The sequence below is a fragment of the Sceloporus undulatus genome, chromosome 5 (genome assembly GCF_019175285.1).
Source record: "Sceloporus undulatus isolate JIND9_A2432 ecotype Alabama chromosome 5, SceUnd_v1.1, whole genome shotgun sequence".
NCBI lineage: Eukaryota > Metazoa > Chordata > Lepidosauria > Squamata > Phrynosomatidae > Sceloporus > Sceloporus undulatus.
In genome coordinates, this window is record NC_056526.1 from 191675354 (window position 1) to 191700986 (window position 25633).

Below are 25633 nucleotides of genomic sequence, written 5' to 3' on the forward strand. Positions count from 1 at the left end.
GCGACCCTGAGAGACGGTTCCTGGCGTCGGAAGGAAAGGAAAGGACCCAAAGGGAGAGGAAGGAGCGGAGAGAGGGAGGGAGGCCGGGGCGCCCTCCTCGCCGTCGTCGTCTTCGCGAGGGAAGCGCTGAGGTAAAGAGGCGGAGGCAAAATGGCGGAGGCAAGCCAAGGAGGCCTCTCCGCCCGTCCTGCTCTGCGGGGTTGGCGTTGCCTTCTTCGCCCCGGGCCCTTCTCCCCTCGAAGGACGCGCTGCCCTGTTTCTATCATACCTTTAGGATTGCTCACCATTGTCGTTAATTGAGGCTCAGCGTTATTGATACTGTTATTGTTATTATTATTAGATATTATTATTATTATTATTAGTAGTAGTAGTAGTAGTAGTAGTATCGGTAATGTCCCGCTCCCCCCCAATAATTGGGACTCTGCAGTTCCATAACTATTGATGCTATTAGTATCATCATCATCATCAGATATTATTATTGTTGTTGTTGTTGTTGTTATATGAGCCATATTAGCATCCCGCTTTCCCTCCATAATTGGCTGGAAGCGTTTCCATATTTAGCATCTTTATTGTTATTATTATGGTTGTGATTACTATTATTTAATAATATCCTGCTCTCCCCCCATAATTGGGACTTAAAGCCCTTTCATCAATGTCGGTGTTGTTGTTGCTCTCCCCCACAATTGGGACTCACTCGGAGCACTTCCATCAGTGTTATCCGTGTTGTTGTTACCATTAACACCGCCCTTCCCCTGCGACTGGGGCCCATGGCTTGGGACGCCATTGCCAGCTAAAGACCCTCCTCCTTGCTTCCTTCTGAGTCCTCAGCCCTGGCACCCAAATAAAGCTGGTTTGGGTCACTTTGGGGCTTTGCTGCCCTTGAGTCCTTAGCACTGGAGCATGGCTTTGGCGCGGCTTCCGGCCTCTTAGGAAGCATGCAGCATTTAAACAGCATGCCTCCCAAGTGCCCCAAAGCAGCTTTATTTTGGCCTGTCTGTTTGGGCCCTTAGTTTCTTTCTCATGGCCTCTGTGTATCCCGACACATGGCTCTGCGCAGAACCGTCTTTCTTTGCCTTCTCTGTAGCTGAGACTTCTTCAAGCAGCTCTTCACTTTGGGAAGTTAATCCTTCATCATGTTAGGTTCTCCTCTCTGTCTTTCCCTCTTTGCAATCTGGATCCATGGGTTCTTGTCCTGGGCTCTGGAGCAGCAGGAAGGAAGGGATCCAGCTTCAGATATTCAAGGATGGCCATGCTGTTTATTGGTTTTACAGCAGAGGGTTTGTTGGGGCTTATAGAAAAAGAAGGTCTCTTTCCTAAGAGATTGCGATGGACAGGTGGAGTATTTTCCCACCGAATGGTCTCTGCCAATCACAGAGTCACCATTTGTCTGAATGGGCAGATGGCCATGCGAAGAGACACTCTTCCAGGTGAGCAAGCTGCCCTCATCCTTTATGCCGAGAGCTTGACAGATGTATTCAGTGCCTCGGTTTCCCATCTGAGTTTATGGAAAGGTCTACAATTAACTCATGCATATATGAACTTATCTAGCTTTCTAATAATAGCACAATGAGAAAAGAGCTGAGAACATGAGCTCCACGATTGAAGTCCTTAAGTCGTCTCTCCTGATATATTTGTTTGTATTACTGGCTGAATTTATACCCTGCTTTTTCCCAAGACTGGAATGTCTTCTTTTCAAATGGATGGTCAGATAATGGGTTTTCCCCCTTTCTGTGTAGAATTGGAATATATGATAAAGTGGGTTTCTCATCTCTCCTCTGAACCTGTGTTTTCTCCCTCCGAGCTGAACATACCCAGCCTCCTGACTCCTTTCTCAGAGCTCCTACTGCCTTGGCTGCCTTCTGAGCTCCTGAGGTTAAATCCTCCCCTCCTTGTACCTATTGGCTGGTGCTACTCATATGGTGCTGGCGGTGAGATGCACTCTGCATGCGCTCAGAGGCACTCCTTTCAGAGATGCCTTTGTGCTGGCTCAGGGACTGTGAATAGCTGGGTCTTGCAAACATGGGCTTTTTGCTCAGCCTCACAGGAAGGAAGAGGCGACGTGACGAAATGGCTGCGCACGGCTGAGGCCTCCTTTTTGCCCCAGTGCTCAGCATCTGTATGCTTTTAGGTTGCTTTGAGGTGGAGGGGAAATCCTCATGCGACTGCCTGGGACGGCAGTGAGAAGTCATGGTCTTGTGCCTCTTCTGGAAAGAACACTGTTTTGTTTGTTTATTTGAATGTCTGGAAGAGTTTTCAGTTCTGCAAATCCGTTGTCAGTAATCTGGAGGTTACAGCTTTGACCAGAGGAAGGCATTAGTCCTGGGAGGCTTTACTGTTTTAATGGCGGGAGAGTCTAAGCTTACATCCCAAGATCCAGAAAGAAAGAAACGCCATCAGAGTAATAGGCCAACTGTTGTTTTTTCGGTTGCAAGGCATGGCTCTTCCAATAAGCCTAGAGAACGAAGCCCAGAAATGCCCTCCACACTTCTTCTCTAACTGAACAGAAAGATCAGTGAACACTTACTGGCGCTTTACAAACAGTTTCAGAATAAGACATTTATAACTGTTCCAATAATATTAAACGCAGTAAGGAAACACAAAATAATCCATACAGATAAGTATACTAGAGATCTAAAGCATTATATCTGCTGCCACAAGCATTATGTTGTTCTCTGCCTGGTTCCCTTGTTTGTTCATATAGAATCATTAGTTAATTGATCACCAGTTTAAATAAAGCAATCTTTGGGGATGTATCTACACTATTCTGAAATTGAAAATAGGGTTTTAAATTTTGGCTCTCCTCAGAGCAAGAGTTCTCCTTTTAAATTGTTTGTGGGAGTGTCTATGAATTCAGGTTCAGCTGTTTTGTGGACTGAAGGAAAAGACAGGAGCCCAGGTGAATGACTTAGTGGGTTGTAGCAGGTATTCATTCAGTCTACTCTTCTCTGTTACTTGAAACTTATCATGTCTTCTTATTATCTTTTAAGTACCTTCTGTTCTGAAATAAGTGAAGCGGTTTCTCTGAAAACATATGTAGCTGTTTACAGAAGGGTTCAAGCCTGAGCCCTTTTGCTGGTCTTGAACTCGCAACCTAATGGTTTTGAGTGAGTGGCTGCAGGACAGGCATTTAACCATGTGCCACCAGTTAAATCCAAACTTAGGACAACATCAGTTGTAACAGTCCTGCAAATACCTTGATCAAATCATATTCAACCATATATAACGCATAACCTTACCTGTATCTTCAACACTAAATACCTAAACTACAAAATTCATATGAATAAACCATCACCCCATATAATCCATGCTCTCATGGCCTAATACAACTCTGACTAGACCAGCTCTCCCAGGACTGTATCAATGGTATTCCATATTCCTCAACCACTTTAAGCTCCTATCTAATCCTTGGAGCGCATTGCCCATCATTTGCATTGAGATTATAACCTTTACCCATTAAATATTTCAAGCATGACTCCAGGTTCTGGAACCAAAATCATGGCAAGAAAAATGCCATATTTCTTCCTGACGGTGGTTGACTTAGACACAGCTTTGGGGTTATTCAAAAGGAATGGTACTCAAGTCAAGCTGTTCTTACTCGGTTTTGCCCCTTTCTTTTTTAATCGCCCGGTGTATATGGTACATGCGATTTGTTCCCTTCATTTCATAGTGAATTGGGTCACAGGGGTAACACTGCTGCTGCAACTGTCAGAAACAACAGGTTGTATAGAGCAAGCCTGTATGTATTGACTTAATTGTGAATTCAAGGCAACTTATGCGCTAGTAAATATTTAGAGGGTTGCACACTCAGTCTTAGGTACGTATTTGCATTGCAGTTTGTATTTCTTTTTGACATTGTAAGTAAGTGGCTCTTCAGAGTCTGGTAGGATATAATGAAGCCACAAAGGTTTTCAGTGTTTGAAAACCTTTGCTTCACTTGGCGTTTGAGTTAAGTATAAAGGCTATTTGATGAAAAGGCTGTGATACATAAACAGCCTAATTATGTAAGAACCACAAATTGATCCATGGCTGAAATAAATTATTCCATTTGCTCAAACGAGTTGCCATTTTTTAAAAAAGCAATGAATTTTCCAAGCATTTCCCTGCAGGCAGTAGAACCACCTTAAACCGTAGATTGAAAGATCAATGTAACCTAATTTTTGTGTGTTTTAACTTTCAGCTTTGTGGTGTTCTTGGAAAGTTTTGCGCCGCTTGTGAATTCTCTGAACCTTGGTGTTGGCAGCCCATTTCTCTTGGGCCCTCCTCCTTTGCAGCTTGCTCACATTAAGACACAATTGGCTCTTCATCAGTTGAACTCGGTTGCTTCAAACCACTCTATAGCATCTTACGCTTTGCTAAATGAGGCGTTCCTGAAAGTTGCCATGTTTAACCCTAGAGGAAACATGCCTCCCAGGCCAAGGGGGCCTAATGCACCTGGCCCAATGCCACGTGGGCCTTTTCAGGGGCCAGGACCTGGGCCGGGAGGCCTTCAGAAGCAGCTCCCACCGAGTCCTACTCACAGAATACCCCAAAGATTCATGGGGGCGGAAATGAGGCCAGCATTTTCAAGGCCGAACATTCAGGACATTCAACACAGGATGGATCCTAGACAAGCAGGAGACAGAATGAACATGGAGCAGCAACAGAAAGAAGAAGGATGTGCTCCTCGATGGGATGGCTCATTCTCCTCTGGAAATAATAGTCAGAGCCAGCCTGCTGCAGGAAGGATGGCAGAGCACCCCCCAACCGTTCCTGGCCATTACACAAATGAGAGCGCCTCAAGTATCTTGGCGAGCTTTGGCTTATCTAATGAAGACTTGGAAGAACTTAGTCGCTATCCTGATGACCAGCTAACACCTGAAAACATGCCTTTAATCTTGAGGGACATCCGCATGCGCAAAGTGACTTACCAGCTACCTGGTTTACCTTCTCAGAGCAGAGAAAAGGAGAGCATTCATGGTGATGACAGCCGTGGTTCCATGGTGAAGAGCAAGGTAATTGATTACGGGCACGAAAGCAAGTACGGATATGCCGAAGGGCCCCTTGAAGTCCGAGACTACAACTCAGATGTACGAACTGAAGGGAGTGTAAAAGGGTTTCAGACAATGCAGCCTGCCTCAATGATGGCTGCACCCAGAGGTATAACTAGTAAGCAGTTGAGTGCCGTTGAAGAAGTCATAAGACAGCTGGGATTCCAGAGAAGCACACCGACTTCCCAGTCCTTTTTCCCCATGGATACCTCCAACACGGTACCTGGATTATGCCTCCCTTCAGCTGGAAAGGCGGTGCCCATGATGCCACCTGTGGTACCTCCGCCTGTGATGCCTCCGGTTGTCCAGCACGCTTTGCCTCCTCCATCTGTTGCTCCACCCATGATATCAACCATGAACCAGCCACCGCCCCCTTTCGCACCCGAAGTAATTGGGGATGTAAACAGGCATGACAGGATTCATCATGAATCCAGAGCTGATCTTCCTAATGCTCCATCTGGGTCGAGCAGTGGCCAGAAAACGTTCCAGAAAGAAGATGACGGTTCTATCAAGTCTCCTTTCGGTGTGGTGAAAGCCTCTTGGCTTCCAGTTTTCACACAGGCAGATGCCCAGAAGATGAAGAGGCTGCCAACACCGTCGATGATGAACGACTACTACGCAGCGTCTCCGAGAATATTTCCACATATGTGTTCTCTCTGTAATGTAGAATGTAGACATTTGAAGGTGAGTCATTTTTCTCCTCACAGATCATTGCGTACATGTATACACAGCGTGTCCTGTGCATTGACTTAGATCTTTATTTCCCTGAGATGTCCAGCAACCGACAAGATTGGAAATAAATGCTTTGTCTGATCTGGACAGTATGCTTCAGTTATGTCTGGCTGTTTCTAAAGAAACCTCTGCAGCTGTAGCCACTAATTATTTAGAGATTGCAGACTTGACAGAGCAAATAGAACCATTAGGAACTACTCTGTGTCAAGGGAGCAGTAGTTTAAAGCCCTTAATATAAATAGGGGTGGCTTAGGATTGCACAGTCCTCAGTGCTGCCATGGTCTAATGCTGGGGCACCTTGTCTTGTCTTACACCGCAGTGCCATCTAAACTGGATGGGCAAGTGTTGAACAATTGGGGGCTGAAGAGAAGTTGGAGGGCTATCTGGCCCCTTTAAAAATGAATAATCATTTCTTTCCTTGCTGCCAAACGTGTTCCAGGGATGTGAGTGATGTTTTTGCCCTTTCAGAGTATGTGGCTTTCAGGGCCACTTCCTAGTCTCTCTATTTTTAGAAATTCCTCTTCTGTGCCTGTTTATTATATTTATTTGTATCCCGCTCTTTCCCCAAAACTGGGACCCAGAGCAGCTCACGATATTAAAAGAACAGTACAGTTAAAAGCATAGAAACTTAAAATAGAATTAAATTATTACAATATTAAAATAGATTGCTTGTTAAAAGAGTAAAATACAGTTTAAAAAGATAAAACTGTTTAAAACACTTTAAAACAACACAGCACCCAAGACAGTTCTTTAAAAACCTCCTGGTTTTAGAGCCTGTCTGCATAAGAAGGTTTTAACCTGCCGGCAGAAGGACAAGAAGGAAGAGGCTGTTCTGGTCTCTCTGGGAATCCTAGCATCCAAGGGCAGCCACTGAGGAGGCCCTCTTCTCTTGTGTCCCCACCAACTGTGTTTGTGATGCTGGTGGGACTAAGAGGAGAGTCTCCCCTGAAGATCTTAGAGCCAAAGCAGTTCATGCAAGGAAAAACTGTCTGCCAAATAGCATGGACCTGAGCCATAGAGGGCTTTATAGGTCATAACCAGCAAGGGTTATGCCTTCAGGGGCCCGAGGACTCCAAAACATAGCAAAAATGCCCCATATATCCCCTAGAGTTTATTTGGGGGCAAAACAGCATTGACCCATGGGGATAGCATGTGGTCAATGGGGCGCATTTGTGTTTGTGTCCATACACATCCATATGTGCATGACCAGATTTTCATTCCAGTGGCTTGGAAGTGCCAAAAGCCGCTGTTGGGTGCAGCTGACATTTGCAGGCTCTTTGAGGGGCCTTGAGTCTTTTAAAGGCCCAGAATAAAGGCAGACTCTGAAAGCTTACTTGGACTACAGCTTCAGGCAGTGTATTTTAGAACTTTAAATATTACTCCAGCTGTTTAGTCAGTTTAGACTGGCAGATTAATGGTTACTTGCATGAGAAAATAGGTACGAATAGATGGAAAGGGTAGAATGTCAGATCTAGAGCAAGTTGGGTCCAAAACACACTGCAGAAATAGTCCAGTCTGGGAGCACTTTAACTGCCTGGGCTCAATGCTAGAGAAATCTGGGAACTGTAGTTCTGTGAGACATTGAGCCTTCTCTGTCAGAGAGCTCTGGTGCCACAATAAACTACAATTCCCAGGGTTCCCTAGCACTGAGCCATGGCAATTAAAATGATTTCAAACTGGATTATTTCTGCATTGTGTTTTGGACTATAGTCACTCTTCATTGAAATGGAAGTGTCATAATTTTTCTCATGGGACCTGTGTGCTGCTAAATTGCTCTGATCCTTAAATTAGCAATGAGAAAGCTCACTGACCATAAATGTACAGTGGTGCCTCGGGTTACGAAATTAATTCGTAACGCGGCCGCTTTCGTAACCCGAAAAGCCTTCGTAAGCCGAATTGCCATAGGCGCTAATGGGGAAAAGCCGCGATTCCGTGCGAAAAAGCCGAAAAAAGCACCAAAAGTTTTTTTGTAACCCAAAAAAACATTCGTAACCCGAAACAATAATTCCCTATGGGATTTTTTCGTATCCCGAAAATTTCGTAACCTGGGTATTTCGTATCCCGAGGTACCACTGTATTTGCTTTTTTATACTGCTTCAAAAATATAGCTCTATTGAGGACAGGCACTGCTGGTTGTCATCTTGTCTGTCACAAATAAAGCCAGATATCAACATTTAACGAGACTATTTATTTGAAGGAGTGGGATGATCCCAGGAACACAGAAATAGGATGTTGCTAGAAATCTTGAGACAAATGGAGATTTTCAGTAACAATTTTATTTTCGTTTCTAAGTTTCATTATATTTTTAGGCCTCTGATAATTCTGAAATAGATATGAAATGGCATTTCCATAAACTTCTGTTAGTTGCATGCCTTCAGATTATATGCCTACACATCTACACACGTTTCCAGGGCCTGGAACAGGTAGCATTTTCTCCTCTTGCCTTGCAGCAGCTAGAATACACAATATGTGGTGACGTGTTAATATATTCAGGTATGTGATTCATATTAAGGACTGAATTTTAACTATTTTATAGTGTGAGTCTTCATCCTTTTTGTTCATTGGGATTTGCCTCCTAATACTCTACCCCAAATGACAGCCTTGGAAGTAGCACTCAGTTTTCCCAGAAGTTCATTTTTCCACATATATTATAGTTATATTTCTCTTAAAGTGATCAGTTTGCTCCAGTCTTTATTTGCTCCTAGCACTAGTCCATAGGCTCAGAAAGCTCAACTGAATAATATGACGGAGTTTTGAATTATAACACAGTGGCCCCTTGCTATTGGCTGAGGTTTGTTTCCAGAATACCAAAATCCGCGGATGCTCAAGTCCCATTTTATACAGTGGCTTAGCAAAAATTGTGTGCCTTATAAAAAATGGCAAAATCAAGGTTTGATTTTTGGAATTCATGTATTTTAAAAATATTTTCAAGCCGTCAGTGCTTGAATCCAAGGATAAAAAAAATCCATGGATCCAGAGGGGAAATTGTACATATTTGTTGTTAGTTTGATTATATGCTTTTAAAATGTGCAAGATTTTCCTAAGCATTTTACTGTACATAAATGGAAAGAGAAGGCATTCCCTGCCTGCAGGTCCATTATCTAATACTTGGTAGAAAAGAAAGGAAGAAGAAATCTTCCAAGAGATGCTCCTCTTCTGGGCAAAGTCTCTCCCTCGCTGCCTTCTTCTCCCTGCCGTTTCCTGTTGGTCTCCAGACTGTTGAGGACAGCAAAGTCCTGCTGAGACGGTGTCTTGTGATTTCTGTGGCTTTCAGGATCTTGGGCGTAGGGACTGACAGCATCTTACAATATATTTTAATGGTCATGGGAGAAAACAGATTTTTCCCCCCAGGACTTTGTACACGATCAGTGGTCTCTCACAGTACTTCAGTTCTGTAACATTTAACGTCTTCAGTTTACTTAAAATGCATGAGAGTTATGCAGAGGAGTTTTATGACATATAATATTATGGCTCTGTAGTATGAATGCTGCTGTCCCTTCCCACCTACTCCTGTTAGTGCTCCCTGCTCATCCTATAGCACTATGTTTGAATGGAGACTTGATTGCTGGAGCAGCCAGCCAGAGTTGCATTGCCTTTCTCTGTCCCAGGCAACACACTGTAGCACCATGCCAGTTGTGTTTGTGACCGCTGTGGTGTTCCTATCAGCATATGGGTCCTCCAGGGCCAGTGTTAAAAGTACCCTACTGCCGTGATGCCAGCAATCCACTTGCCTCGAATTTGAACCCCCTCAGAACACCATTGCTTGTTATGTGTTCCCTTCACATTTCTCTCATTGTGTATCTCCTAAACTGCCTTCTGGATCGTATTTTTGAAACAAAAAGGTGAGTTTTTGTTTACTCATTTCAGACAGACCTGAATATTACTGCATTGCTGTGAGGATAAAGAGAGGGATAGGTGAAAAGCATGCACCATTTTGTACTTGAAACATGAATGCATTGTGAAAGATAAGTGCAGTGGGGATCTGTCCACAATTCAGTAATGATAGTGCTCTGTCCATGATATGTGGCTGCTTTCTTTCCTTCTCTAGGATTGGATTCAGCATCAGAATTCCTCAGCCCATATAGAGAGTTGCCGTCAGCTGCGCCAACAGTAAGGCCTCATTTGATTTGTGCACTGATCATGTGGTGTTGCATGTGATTCCCATGCTTTATTAATGTGCTCGTTTTAATGACTGCTCACAACAAGGAACCACTGAATTTTGTACATTGTGCTTTACTGCTCTGATAGTTTTATACCATGTAATTTAGTGGCTGGATCGTGTTCGTGAATCACCCTTCACCAGCAAGGTATTCTCTCATTATGCTGGTGTACACTCCCCATCTGTGGATGATGGGAATAAGTGCTGTGAAATCCTGGCTTAGTAATATGTTGCATTTTTACGTGGGTTACATATACAGTATGATCTCTGTATCTGTGAGGCGGGGGATAAATTCATGGAAACACAGAACCATGGATAATCATGAACCCTATTGAATTGAATGGCTTCAGGAGTAAGTCACCCATAGAGTGGTGCTGTAAGACCTTGTGATTCCTTTAGAGAACACCGCTCTAGGCATTTCTAGGTCTTCCAGCACAACTTGGTGGTCAGCTTCCTCTAGAAGCATACTACAGAATCGCACTGGAGGACCTAGAAAATGCCTAGAGAGAACATATTTTTTAGGATATGGATAAATGAAACTGCAGATATCCATCCTGCAGATGTGGGGGTCATACTGTAATTACAATAAAAGAAAAGCCCTTCTGGGTCAGGCCTAATGCTTTTCTCAGCATCACCTATATTCTCCAGCAACAAATGATACATGGAGGCATACTGCCTCTGGTACTAGAGTTTCAGTTATATTTTGCATGTTCCCGTTCTGATCATCCAATGGGACATTTCAGCGGGCGTGCAAGCGGGAAATGCCTGCAGCGTCCAACATAGACATGTTCAATTTCAGAAGAGGGGATTTCCAAGTGATTAGGGAATTAGTTTTAAAAGTTAAAAGGTGAGAAGAGGCTAGAATCATTTCAGAGATTAAAATGTGGACTACATATTATCCACAGTGAACTGGGGTTGAGCAAACAGAAATTTAAATGAGGCAAGATTGGTTACTACTGCTGACATAAGGAGAGGGTTCAGCTTGTGTTGGATGGAGCGGTGCCTATGAAAACACACTAAGATGACTCATATGTTGGGGATTCTTCTGGCCCCATCATTGATAATCTAAGTGTTACTTGTGCCCCTAGTGTGCTTGCTTACTCCTGTTCAGGAAGGAAACTGATCTGACAAGAGTCACACATGTTTTGTTATACCATTGCTGGCCCACTACAGAGCTAACTGTGTGTAACTGTCTATGACAGGGGTAGGCAACCTTTTTGAGCCGAGTGCCGGGTTGCTGTCCCTCAGACAACTGGGGGGGGGGGGCGAAGCCAAAAAATAAATAATGAAATAATTTAATTTTTTAAAAAATATATAAATAAACTGGGACAAATGTAGGACAAAATTTTCAAATGGAGGACTTTTAAAAATAATGGAGGACACGTGAAAAATTGCTGATTTTTTAAAAAATGTTAATATAAATGCATGTTTCTGAGGCTTCTATAGACAATTGGCCCCAAAAGGCCCCGGTGGCAATCGGCGGCAGGACTGGGCTGGGGCCGGTCCCAAGGCCTCGCCGGGCCACATCCGGCCCATGGGCCGTAGGTTGCCTACCCCTGGTCTATGACAAGGGCTAGAAAGCACAATTGTGCTGGGTTTTTAACATTGATTGCAATATCAGTGTATAAGCATAGACAGGAAGGACTGTTGCATTCTTGTCCTGCTGTTCAGGTTGCCAGACTTTGTAGGATGTCTCTTGTGTTCTTTCTTTCTGCCTTTCTTATTTATTTGTTTATTCTCCTTCCTTTCTCCTGACGTGGGGCCGACAGCAGCTTACAACAAGTTAAAAACAAAATGGTATACAACTAAACATTTCTGTTCAAAGGTTTTTTTAAAAAGCCATTAAACAATTCTGTTAAAAACACAATGCTATAGTCATTTAAAGCATACTTTTAAAACATAGTGTACTTATAAAAAAGATTAAATCACAGCAGACACCATTAGCATGTGGACTTCTGCCTCCTTCAGTTTAAAAGCCAAAGGCCTGCCAATATATATATATATATATTTAAAAGTCTTTGCCTGTCGGGGGAATGAGAGCATGTGGAGGTTTTTGCCAAATTGGTTTTTGCCATCTGGAGATCTCTAAACATGGTACAAAACCCCTCCACGCCACCTCCCAGAGTGCGTTCTGGAGCAATAAATCTTTGAGTGTGGGAATGACCCATAGGGATCCCATGTGAGGAAGGGGTTGAGGGACATTAAGAGGAAGGGAAATTGAAAGGGTGGAAGAGAGGAAAAGAACATGGAGGGAATTGTTTCAATTCTTGCTTTGAAGAAAGAAGCAAAGCCTTGGGTAGACATGAAATGAGGAAATGGTTATTTCCTTATTTGTCTATTAAAACGTTTCTAAGGGGCTATACAGACAGCCCCTAAGAAGCAGTGCGATGCCACCCCTTTCCTAGCTAGATTGGGGCCATGGCAACTGTATGTTGCAGCCCTGATCTGGCCTTTGCAGGGCGCAAGAAGGAGCCGCAAAAAATGGTTCCTTTTTGCACACTGCAATGTGCGCAATAGCCACTTTGCCGCAGCTTGGCGGTGCTCCTTCAGGGCTACATCATGCAGAGACAGCACCGGAGGAGCGCCATGATGTTGTGCGCTGTGTGGTTCAGTGCCATGGGGCAGAGCTAGGGCATGCTTCGTGGGGATGCTATGTCCCAACTCTGCCCCCATGCTGGCCTTAATGGGCCTAAGTCTTATTTAATGGTGCAGATTAAAAGGAGAGGCCTTAGACCAAGGGTAGGCAACCTTTTTGAGCTGGGGGCCGGGTTGCTGTCCCTCAGACAACTGGGGGGCCGAAGCCAAAAAATAAATAATTAAATAATTTTTTAAAAAAAATTAAATAAAGAAAGAAACCGGGACAAATGTAGGACAAATTTTCAAATGGAGGACACTTTTTTTATAAAAAATGGAGGACACGTGAAAAAATTTGCTGATTTTTTAAAAATTGTTAAGATAAATGCATGTTTCTGAGGCTTCTATAGACAATTGCCCCACCATGCCCCTCGCGCAAGAGGCCAAAGGCCTCAGTGGCAATCAGCGGCAGGACCAGGTTGGGTCCAGTCCCAAGGCCTTGCCGGGCCGCATCCGGGCCGCAGGTTGCCTACCCCTGCCTTAGACAGTACCTGCAACATCCAGACACATTGCTGTGGACAGTCAAGGAGGTAATTGTTTGTAGAAACATGCCACTATGAAAATGCTATGCAGCATGTAATGTTCAAGTAGTAATGTAACTGGCTAGCTTCCTGTACTGACAGTTTTATTCTCAAAACAGATATCCTGACTGGAATCCAGAGTCTCATTCTTCATCCAAAAGGTAACTTTAAAATATGGTTGATTTTGAGAGTGCCTTTAAAAAAAAAAGAATAGAGTGGTCTCCACCTTCTTAAAGGTTTTAAAACTGTCTGGCTTGTCTCCTGCTGATTTCCATGCCTTGTGAGAATTTTCTTAGTCCAGATCTAGGTTAAGTTAACTTCAGTAATCCTGGGGCATTCATTCCTAGCTTCTTCCATTCAAGCTCATGTTGCTTTCCAGAATCAGTAGATGTACAATTTATCTTTAAAAAAAGAAAATGATAGCTTTACTGTTTTTCTTTTTCAAATTCATCTTCTAAAAAACTATTTGTGACTGGTAAGATACTCATTCTAGTTATTCTTTGCTTGTGGAGAGGATAATAAAGAAAGTACCGTATAAGGGACCTAGGCTGCAGCTACACTGCAGAAATAATGCAGTTCACACCACTTTAACAGCCATGGTACAGAATCCTGGGATTTGTAGTTTTATCTAGCACCAGAGCTCTCTGATAGAGAAGGCTAAATAGCTCACAAAACTACAAATCCCAAGTTTCTGTAGGATAGTGCCATGGCAGTTAAAGTGGTGACAAACTGCATTATTTCTGCAGTGCAGAGGCAGCCTAGGTCCCTTATACTGTACTGTTCCTTCCTTATTATCCTCTCCTAACATCTGAATGAGTGTTTGACCTGTTTAATAGTTGCCTTTATTCTTTTTTACTTTAATAAATGTTCTGTTTGTAGAAGGGAAAGCGACAGAAAGGAGAACCATTCCGTCAGGCGACGTTCCACCAGTTTTAGTCCCGAACGTTCAAGACGCTCAAGTTCTGGCTACAGACATCAGAGTCGGTCACGATCCAGGAGCCCCAGGCGTTACAGAACAAATAGGCCACGCAGTCGAAGTAGGCCACGGAGCCGTAGTCCAAGGCGACTATCTAGTCCTAGGTATAGGTCAAGGTCTCCACGGCGACATTTGACCACCAGCTCACGCTTTCGCAGGTCTTTTAGTCGAGAGAGAGGACCAAGGAGATCATCTCGCTCTCCAGGTAAGGTGGACGTTAGAGAACTTTTAGTTACAGATGCAGAATCCTTGGGTAAAGCAGTGGGAACTTCAGGCTGTAGTTTTTATTTCATGTAGCCTCTGTTTTAAACAACTATCCTGCTTTAAATTTGGCTGCATGATACAGTTGGCCTTCCAGATCTGCAGCTTTGACTTTTGCTGATTTGATTAATTGTGGTTTTGATTAATATGTTCTCTCTGCGCATCACTAGGTCCTGGTAGAGGTTGATCATAGAGTTGTGCTGGAGAACCTAGAAGTTCCTAGAGAAAACACTGCTCTAGGCATTTGTAGGTCCTCCAGCATGATTCTGTGATCAGCTTCTAGCAGATACTGATCTTAGAGTTGCCTTGGAGGACCTGACGATTCCTAGAGAGGTATTTCCTTGGGTAAAAAGAATAGTGTTTTTTATTTGCAGTTTTTCCACATTCACAGGGATCCTTCAGCCCTAACCCCAGCAGATGGGGAGGGACCACTAATTCTTTTCATGTGGATATTTCTGTTGTTCATTCCAAAAGGGAAAGCAATAAAATGTGCATGGTTGAGTGGAAAGAGAAGAGATTAATCGTCTACTGATTTATGCTGCATTTGTTTTGTAATGTAGCAATGACTTGGCAAAGCATCATCCTTTAGCATTCTGTGCTGTGCAGGGAAAGCAAAGTTTCAAAGCCAGTTAGTTCATGTTTGGACTGAGTCTTCTGTTTTTGTTATTTTCTTTTGTAGTTTCTTGGGGAAGGTCAAGCTTGACTCTGATAGCAGAATGTGATGACTTTGAACTCAGTTCTGGGTTTAGTCCCTGGTGTTTTTATTCTTTTCTGGCCATTATTAGGCCTGGCTGCAGAAGCTCAACCTGGTAGTACACACAAAGGAAACACTCAAGCCCCCCAAATTCTGGTAGTTGTACAAGAAATCTGAGGCAGCTGTTCTGTGATTCAGGATGGGGAAGGTGGCCATGCAATAAAGCTAAACACTGGGTGTCCTTGCAGGGGGGGAAACTGTGTTAGACTCCACCAAGGAATCACTTTGTCTTCTAAGGTTGCATCTGCACTGCAGAAATAATCCAGCTTGACACCACTTTGGCTGCCATGGCTCACTGCTGTGGAATCCTGAGATTTGTAGTTTGTAATAGCACCAGGGATCTCTGACAGAGAAGGCTAAATGTCTCACAAAACTACAGTTCACAGAATTCATAGCACTGAGCCACAGCAGTTAAAACAGTGTCAAACCGGATTATTTCTGCAGTGCGGATGCAACTATTAAATGCACAGGCAAGCTCAAGGGTATCCAGTGTGATCCCCAGCCAGGTATTTCTTTGAGGAGCACAAGAAGGAGCAAGAAGTGATGCCAGGAAGCATGCCTCCTTGCTCCGGTGAGGAATTGCTCAGGATTTTCTGTAGTGGCAGATGAGTTTTCTGTAGGTAGAGGGAGTGTCTTGGATCTCGCCATCAGCACCTGCTGTGGAATCATAATGGGAAAGAAGCTACATGTTGCAAGAATCCTCTTCAAGTTTAAAGGGCTGTGAGTCTCCCTCTGCCTTTTTGTGGGGCTGTGAGCAGCTACGTTGGCTTTTTTAAAAGATAAGGCACATGTAGTCATGAGTTTATCCTGCAATGATTCTAGATAGTATAAGGAGATGGGGATTTCCCAGGTACTCTGTTGGTCCTGGGGATATCTTAGACTTTTTCAAAAACAGGAGCAATTTCTCTCTCTTTTTCTCCCCTGCACCTTGATGTGGAGGAGGTGAAGTAGAGTCAGAGGGCTTGAGGTTTCCAAATAGGGGCAGCTGTACCCTCCCCACTCATCAGTGAAGGATGCTCCATCCTCAGTATGATTTCCTTCCAATTTTTAAACATGGCTGTCATGTCACCCCTTAACTTCCTCTTTTCTAGTCTAAACAGACCCAGCTCCCTAAGCTGCTCCTCAGAGGACATCGTTTCTAGACCTTTTTATTGTTGCAGCCAACACTAAAACTCCAGAGTGTAGCAAAACAGTTTACAGAGTGAGTTCTTTTTTTCCTTCCCCCCAGAAGAGGCCTTTGAAGCTGTGGTGAAATGTTTGGGGCCACGTTTTGTTGAACAGTACAATAAACAGAAATCATACCACGCATCTAGCCGAGAGAGTTTGGGAACAAAGAGAACGCCGGCAGAGCAAGGGAAGCCACCTGGAAGTGTGAAAAAAAGGCTAAGTAGTCCTTCAAAGTCTTCGAAGAAGGAAACTCCATCTCCTCATGGTTCATCAGATGCTAAAGCAAAGCGTCCAGAAGCTGCTGGTGGGTCAAACAAAGGAGGACGAGCAGCCGAGGGGAAAGAGAAGAAGAAAGCTGTGGAAGCACCAGCAGTGGAACCAAAGAAAAGCACCCCCGTTCCTTACAATCGGGTCAGTAACATTTTTCTCTTTTTGAATGTAAGGTCAAGGTGATGGCGAAGGGTTTTGGCTGCCATTACTACAGTGTACCCAAGTGAGGCATCATGCTTTTCCTTATAGGACAAAAAATGGGAAAGGTTTTTTGTTTTGTTTTGTTTTGTGAGAAGAAGCCATTATTGTTCTGAAATAATTTATTTTATCTATTTGTTGTATTCATTTGTATCCCTTCCCCCCCAAAACTGGGACTCAAAGCATTTATTTAATAATAAACCTGTGCCCTGCCCTCATGGTCCAAGCTTTGAGCCATCAAGGGGGGCATCCCAGATTGTTCAGCTCACACAATCCATCCCTGCCTTCTTTTGGTTATGCCATACGATAGAATCATCAGACGTCTTTTTACATAAATATCATCCCTAAACATTTCGGTTGGTTTTCAAGGGATGTGATGAAACAAATAAGAAATCCTGATCCATTGTTGCCTTTCTGTGTGGCTCTTAAATGACTTGGATCATCTTAGTTCTTACTGAATGTGTGTTTGTGTGCTCATGACAGCATATGAGAGATCGAGAACCCATAAATCAGTTCAGTGGATGAAAATGTTGGTTTAAAATATTTTTAATTTGTAGCTTTTATCAGAGAAAGCCTGGAGTTATGGCACAGTTCTTCGAATATCTGATTTACCAGATGATGGCTATACAGATCATGATATTAAAAAAATTGTCCAGCCCTTTGGAAAAGTCAGTGACATTTTAGTGCTTCGTTCTAAAAATGAGGTAAGTAACTTACTATGTTTCTGGTACAACATTTATATGATAAATTCATCTTCCCTGCAGGTCACATTGCAGTTGGTAGTATTTGAACAGCTAGTAGCTGCATATATTCAAATCAGGGTCTTCCATGCAGGCTCATGCGGGATTGTCTTTGTGCCTTTGTTTTGTTTATTTCTATTTTCAATACCAGGACTTCAAACTCTGCCTGTCTGGGATTTTTTCTTACAGTACCGTTTTTTTCATATCCTGGTACAAGGAGGTTTGCCCTGTTGTTTTTTCCTTCCAAAATGAAGATAACAAGTTGAGTTACCCTTATCAAGAATTCCAAAATTCAGAATACTCAAAAATCCAAAAATGTCCACAGCTGAGATAGTGACACCTTTGCTTCCTAATGGTTCAGTGTATACAACATTTGTTTCATGCACAAAATTATTAAAAATACTGTGTATATAATGACCTTCAGGCAATGTGTATAAGAATATATGGAACAATATGTGATACAAATGAATTTCATGTTTAGACTTAGGTCCCATCTCCAAGATAGCTTATTATGTATATGCAGATATTCCTAAATACCTCGCACCCCAAGCATTTCAGATAAGAAAGAGACTCAGGCTCTATACAGACAGCCAAAATAAAGCTGCTTCGAGTCACTTTGGAGGTAGGGTGTTTACATGATGCATGCATCCTAAGAGTCTGGAAGCTGCACCAAAGCTGCACTCTATTCCTGCAAAGCAGCTTTATTTTGGCTGTCGGTATCAAGCCTTAATCTCTAGAAAGATAAAACCTTTCCCTTTATTGGGTTCTCCACTACTTTCTGTTAAGAGCTGCTTCCATGTTGCATCAAGGAAAGCTTACTTTAAGAGAAATGTACTATAAAAGCATGTTTTTTTCTGTTAGTAACCTAAATGCTGGGAAATTCCTCTATTTCCCAGAGGGAGGAGATATCGGAAAAAGTGATTAAAATCCAAAAGTGAGGTGGCTAAAGGTTAAACTTGGCATTTTTGCTGGATTAATGTTGATGTTTTGTCAACTTCAACCTGTTAGTAAAGACCTCTTAAGTTTTTAGAATATGATTATTAGCAGGAATCCTGGACTGTTAGTTACAAATGCATTGCAAGACCAGTTTCAAAAGCAAGAAAATTTACCTGCTGTCTCCAGGAACACAGTCCACTTGGTTCCCATTTGGCAGTTCTCTGTTACTCCTTTTCTAAAAGAGGATAATGAAAAGCAAAACTGCCCTTCCTACAGCAGATGTGTGTTGTTTTTTAAAACCCTTCTCTTCTATTAGGCCTACCTTGAAATGAATTATAAGGAGGCAGTGATAGCGGCTGTCAAATTTGGTGAAACAGCTCCAGTTCTGGTTAACAAGAAGCATGTGAAAATAGCTGTAGCAGAAAAGCCCAAAGTGTCTCCCAGTCAGGTAAGCAAAGACATACTGGGGCAGTTTAAATGTTGATTGGTATTTATTTAAGGTGTGTGATATTGTGATTTGTATGTTGGGTTAGAACTCCAGGAGACCAGGTTTCAAATCCTCACTGAACAGTGGAAACCCACTGGGTGACTGTAGGTAAATCCAACTCTCTCAGCCTCAGAGGAAGGCAATGGCAAACATCTGGAAGATAAATCTTGTCAAGAAAATTTTTAGAACCCTAATTGAGATTTGACTTGAATGTGCATCACAACAACAAATCCAGGAGTATCTGTGTGACTAGAATTTTTGCCCACAAGGATACATCTTCACATTAGTGATAAATTTTAAAAGAAAGAGAAATGTTCATGTAGTACTATCCTTCATAGAATCATAGAGTTGGAAGAGACCACAAGGGCCATCTACTCCAACCCCCTGCCATGCAGGAACTCTCCGTCAAAGCATCCCTGACAGGTGGCCATCCAGCCTCTGTTTGAAGACCTCTAAGGAAGGAGACTCCATCACTCTCTGAGGAAGTGTGTTCCACTGTCAAACAGCCCTTACTCTCAGGAAGTTCCTCCTAATGTTGAGATGGAATCTCTTTAGCTTCCAGCCATTGCTCCACTGGGTCCTGTTCTCTGGAGCAGCAGAAAACAAGCTTGTTCCCCCCTCAATATGACATCCCTTCAAGTATTTAAACAGGGCTATCATATCACCTCTGAACCTTCTCTTCTCCAGGCTAAACATCCCCAGCTCCCTAAATCTCTCCTCATAGGTCTTTATGGTTTCCAGACCCTTCAGCATTTTAGTCGCTCTCCTTTGGACACGCTCCAGTTTCTCAATATCCTTTTTTAATTTTGGTGCCCAGAACTGGACACAATATTCCAGGTGGGGCCTGACCAAAGCAGAATAGAGTGGCACTATTACTTCTCTTTATCTAGACACTATGCTTTTATTGATGCAGCCTAAAAGTGCACTGGCCTTTTTAGCTGCCGCATCGCACAGTTGACTCATGTTCAACTTGTGGTCTGCTTGGACTCCCAGATCCCTTTCACACATACAGTTGGCCCTTCTTATACACGGATTCAAGCATACACGGTTTGAAAATGTTCCAAAAAAGTATAAATTTACATTGATGTTCCATTTTTTATAAGGGACACCATTTTGCTCTGTCATTATACTTAATGGGACTTGAGCATACACAGATTTTGTTATACACGGGGGATCTTGGAACCAAACCCCAACATATAACAAGGATCCACTGTATAAGTCTCTCATTCAGCCAGGCGTCCCCCATCCTATATCTGTGCATTTTATTTTTCTGCCCTATGTGCAATACCTTACATTTCTCCCTGTTCAATTTCATTTTGATAGCTTTGGCTTGGCTTTCTAGTCTATTCAGGTCATTTTGAATCTTGATCCTGTCCTCTGGGGTATTAGCTGTTCCTCCCAATTTGGTATTATCTGCAAATTTGATAAGTATGCTCCCAATTCTGTCATCCAAGTCATTGATAAAGATGTTGAATAGCACTGGGCCCAGGACAGAGCCCCCCTGGACACCCCACCAGTCATTTCTCTCCTGGATAAAAAGGAGCCATTGCTGACCATCCTTGGGTTTGGCCAGTCAACCAATTACAAATCCATGTAACAGTTGCCTTGTCTAGCCCACATTTTACATTTCATCCTACTTAATTCTGTTTGTATTATGTATAACTGCTTTTAAAATAGCTGCTATTTTAACTTGATCATGCGGACTGCTAGGAAAGCTTGCATTTAGTCTGAATATCCAGAAAATCTCTCTTTGCAACAGTCTAGTGTGATGATCTAAGTTATGAAATTGACATTATTGAATGGATTTAGTGATGAAAATTCTTAGTCAGGGTTATGGTTTTTTTCTGTAAAAATGTTCTCCTAAGTTGTTGCAGAGAGAAGTTTTCTGGATATTCAGACTAAATGCTAGCTTCCCTAGTTGTTCAAACGATCAAGTTAACTCTAGCAGCTATTTATAAAGCAGGTCTAGTTAGGACAGACAGAATAGGTATATAACCTCAGCTAGACCAGAAGAAACCTCTTTAAATTTCTCTCCTATGCAGCTGCTGCACATTATCTCTAATTAGGAAAGTTAAAGAGTCCTGGATTAACTGTCTCATCTCGCTTCCCCAATTTCCTGAAGGCTTCTGCATAGCCAGCTGCTCATGAATTATAGAAACAATGCATTCCCAAAATAATCTCTAGTGTTCCAGCAATTGTTTTAGCTGAGAATTGCCAATCTGCCAAAATCAAGCCATACATTCAACAGTTTCAGGAATGGATCACTGTTGAAGGTCTCCCAGATGTTACCACATTTTTTGGTTATAAAACTCCCCTGCCGAAAGCTGACACTTCTTGACACTTGTCACTCATTCAGGAATAGGAATTTCATGAGTGCTTAGGAGTTCATCACTTGAAAATGCCACACTTTTCCTTGACATGGTGCTATCAATGGCTTGGAAAAAAAACCCAGAAATTAGAGCTACGATCCTGCTATTATGATTATTATATTTTATTTATAAAGTGCTGTAAATTTGCACAGCGCTGTACATAGGATGGATAAAATCGATAAGAATAATCAAACCTGCCAGTGGTGTACAATCTAAAAATACCAGATGCGTATAACAGTAGATAGTAATACCAGATAGAATAAAATAAGCAAACAACAAACAATACTTTAACAATTGCAAATTGGCAGTTTATAATACAAAAGACTATTAAAGCGACAGTGACAAAATTATGCTCAGATTTTGGGACATGGAGGTAACTGAGTACTTTTCAGCAGCCCCTTGTAAATACAAACTATATGATCAGGCTGTATATTTACCTGTAAATTGTCATTAAAAAACAACAAAACAAAAATAATGTCCAGCTGAGCATATTAGTGGTTAGGAATCTGAGAGCTGCTGTTTGCTTTAATGTTTAATCGTGGGAAAAGATGCTTTAATTTCTTCATGGGAGCAAGGTATGTATGCATGCGCATGTTCATAAAAGAAGTCTTATCTTTTGGGGAATGATAAAGATTTTCTTTGAATTTCAGAACAAAAAAAGTGAGAAGAGTGAGAAGAGTGTGCAGAAGAAACCTCCTCCAAGCGCAAAGTAAGTGTGGTACTGCCTATGTATCATCTTGTCCATGCAATGATCTTCCTCAGCCCTTTGACTCCTTGTTCTACTTCCAGGTCTATGGCTGTATTGTTAAAGTATATACTTTCTTCTTTTTAAAGGAAAAGCCAAACTAAGCCTGCAGTAAAACCAGACAAAGCAGCTGTTCCAGAGACTGCTGTCAGTGAGTCAAATTTGGTTCCTCCCCCCCCCCCCCCCTTCCTATATTCTTGTTTTCTTTTAGCTGCAGATGGTAAGATAAAAGTGAGGTGGGTTTCATTTTTCCTTCTCTGGCTATGGCACTCTTTGAGCAAAGGCATTGGGGAGGGTCACAAGCAAATAGGAATGTGCTGAGCAATATGGACGCTGCCAAAAGATTGGGTTAGTGTTTTTTCAGGTTGATGGGTTTGGTGAAGTGGTACCTTCCACATGTCGGCTTGCTGAGGGATATTCATTTTAAATAAATACATTCTAGCAAAAACATCCCAAATTCCATTTCATTAAAAAAGTAGCCTCGTGTTTTGTTTTGGTAACTCAGTAGATCTCCATGTCTGTAACCATTTCAATGAAGTCTAAATTATCTGCATGCAATGGTACAGGACTGAAAAAAGAGAGAGGCAGAGAATTGGCGGTCAAGTGCACATCAGTGGTACAGGCCCTCAGGATCCCAAATGACTTTCCCAGTAGTTTCTTGTAGCTACTTCATAGCATAGGGAACAAAATAGGACCCTGAGGGAGACCATAGGCCAGGAATGGGCAAAGGATGGCCCACAGGCTGTATTGTCTTAGAAGCATAATTTGGCCTCTAAATGTTGTTTTGCTCCTCCTGGGCCTTTTTGTGGCCAGAATAAGGCAGAACTGGAGATTTCGAGGGCACATCGCACAACCCTGAGGTTTCTGGGAACACAAATTTTTATTCTGAGAATTTTCATTTTGGTGGAGTGGGATGGGATAGAAATGGCTCCTGGATTCCCAGATGTTGCTTAGCCCGCCACAGGCCAATGTATCAAAAGGGCATTCCCCAATAACACTCAAAATGTGGTGTCCAGAGTGACTCTGCTTTAATGCCCTGTCCCCAGATCCCATTCCTCTGTTCCTGGCTAGAAGGATGCCATGATGAATGTTAGTGAAAACCGCTGAGCCGTCCAGAATAACCCATAGTTGTGCAGTCTCGCTTTGCAGTTCCCAACGTAGGCCATGGTGTTCTTGGCCCTTAAACTGGATTGAAATGGATTTAGAACCATGTGGCCCATGAGCAAATTCAGAGTTTCATGAAGATGTGGTGAGTGCCATCACTAAGTGACAGCTGTAGTGGATGTGTCAGTGTGCATCCCAAAAGGCGACGCTGAAGGAAAAATAGCTTAATTCAGATAACTGAGTTCAATACAAGGGGTGGTGGGTGAGGCTGCGGCTGAGCCCTGAAACACAAACTCTTTTCCTTGAACCCATCATTACCTGCTCCAGTAGAATATATTTTTCACAAAATACAAAACACCTGTAAACACAGAAGGGCAGTTTTCTCTCTGCTCCTCTCCCAAATTGGGCCTCTCTTTGGGGCAGTCAGTTCACACTCCTGGTTCTCTTTTACATACTCCATTCTTCCCCTTCTGTCCTGTTCCCTGCCCCCCCAACTTTCTTAACCTCCTTTCTCTCCTTTTGCCCAACTTTCCCCTTTATCTGTTGTAGTGTGCCTGGGTGTTGTAACCACCCCCCACATGTGGCAAATGACAGGTTATATTTCCAGCAGTTTGTGTCTTAGAGAAAATCCTTCCCGTTGTGTAAGATGGAAGGATCTGGGCAACCATTAACTTTGCAGGAACAGGGTTTGCAAGAGAGTGTGCCTTGGCTTTAGTATTGAATTTGCCTGACAAAGCATTCCCTAAAGTGTAGTCAGTCACAGGTTCCCATTCATTCTTTAGAGAATCTCTCTCATACTTGGGAGTCTATTTATTGCTTAGCTTCCTATGTTTCAAGGGCAACCATTACTATTTTTGGGGTTGCAAAGAGACCTTGTAGCATCTTTGAGATTTAACTGAAAGAAAGAAGCTGGTAGCATGAGCTTTTGTAGACTTGAGTGTACATCCTCAGATGCATGAGGTAGAGAGGTAGACTCAAGTATATGAAAGTACATGCTACCAGCTTCTTTCTTTCAGTTAGCCTCCAAGGTAATACAAGATCCCTTTGCCAACTGATTTTCCAGGTTAACATAGCTATGTCTTTTGATGGATTTTGGTTGTTATTTTAAAAGAAAATATTAATTTAATAGCTGAATTATACTTAAATTCTAAACATGTTAACCCTGTATGAATGCATTTGTTTTTATTAAATCCTCTTCCTCAGTATTCAAAGTGATGTGTGGTAAAAATAGTAGAGCTTTATATAGGGACAGAACTGTATCATGAAACATTCAAGTGATATTAAAGTTTTCAAATAGCAGAACCTTAACAATTAAAAGTATGATGGAATAGGACAGTCTTTACTTCGTATTGGACATTTTTGCTTATAGATGCGAATGCCAGAGTCAAGTGCTGCAGCTGCAGAGAGGAAAGAAAGTATAAGGATTTAACATTTTTGAAGCATTACATTTCTCAGACATCCTAAGCTGCTAATATTACCTTCATTGGGCAAAACGTTGTATTACCAAAACTAAATTTTTGAATTGGAGAATTCTTAACTTCATCTAATCATGGTCTCATGACTAATCAAGCAATACTTGTATTCAGTGGCAATATATTGATAAACCTTTGTAATCCTATAAACAAACGCATTGTCTCACCACAGCAAAAGCCAGTGACAAGAAGTCCGGAAAAACTCAAAAAGCTGGGAAGTCAAAACCATCTGGAAGTCAGAAAAAGGTTGTGGATACCAAGAAGGCTGCCGTGAAACAAAAGAAGCCTGTTGTGGATACCAAGAAAGTTGTGGATACCAAGAAGGCTGAGGATGCCAAAAAACCTTTAAAGAGCAAGATCGTAGACCCCAAGAAACCATCCAAATCCAGCAAGGAAACTGACAAACCTGCACCTGTCCCAGGTATCACTAAAGCATGGACCCCTTCTTAAGTGCAACCCTTTGGAGCTTTCTGTACATCCTGCCATCACCTGCAAAGAACACCTCTGGTATTGGAGGGTTGGCAAGTGGAGAACTGTCTGCTCTGAACTTTAGTTCTAGGGCCAGGCCTTGTTTTGTGGCTGTGCAGTGATACCCACTTAGCTGGCTCCTTACTTCTTTTGCCCACCTGATGGTATAGGGCTTCTTTGGTGATGGTAGAAGATCCCTGCATCAGCTACCTTTGGTGATGGTGGAAAGACCATAGCTTTGGCACTGGCATCAGTCCCTAGGAGCAGTGGGAGGCAACAGCAGAGGTGGTGGCCATTCCTAGCAGCAATGGAATGAATTTTTATGGGAAGCTGCAGAAGAGGTCACATCTTTAGAAGCAAGAGCATCAATGCTCTCCAGCAGTGACAAGAGAATTTGGGCAGACATCAGGTCTAGGGAGTTTTGGTGGAGCGTTGAAGAGTAGCTTGTGGAGCTGGTGAGCTTATTTGTATGAGGGAGTGGAATGAAAGAAAGAAAGGATTATCGCCTGACTCCTTTCCCTTGAGGAAAATGAACCCTTAACTCAAATGTTGCCTAACCCTGGTAGTTTAGAAAGCCGTTGTTTTGAAAGTATTGTTTTAACTGAGGTTAACG

The 25633-nt window shown here is 42.6% G+C and overlaps 1 protein-coding gene across 3 annotated transcripts in view; it reads left to right on the forward strand.

The window, feature by feature from the left end:
- The window catches only part of ZNF638 (zinc finger protein 638), an 86130-nt gene that overhangs the window by 18864 nt on the left and 41633 nt on the right, over positions 1-25633 (forward strand). Inside the window, exons 1-11 of one of the 3 annotated variants that reach the window (XM_042468531.1) lie at positions 1002-1427; positions 4178-5711; positions 9808-9869; positions 13193-13234; positions 13953-14254; positions 16296-16642; positions 17257-17403; positions 18692-18823; positions 21882-21940; positions 22066-22127; positions 24725-24973. In XM_042468531.1, coding sequence (XP_042324465.1) covers positions 1327-1427; positions 4178-5711; positions 9808-9869; positions 13193-13234; positions 13953-14254; positions 16296-16642; positions 17257-17403; positions 18692-18823; positions 21882-21940; positions 22066-22127; positions 24725-24973 — 3037 coding nt within the window. In that variant the 5' untranslated portion in view covers positions 1002-1326. Of the gene's footprint in view, positions 1-1001; positions 1428-4177; positions 5712-9807; positions 9870-13192; positions 13235-13952; positions 14255-16292; positions 16643-17256; positions 17404-18691; positions 18824-21881; positions 21941-22065; positions 22128-24724; positions 24974-25633 lie in introns of those variants that run through there. The other 2 variants (XM_042468530.1, XM_042468532.1) reach the window with 2 other exon arrangements.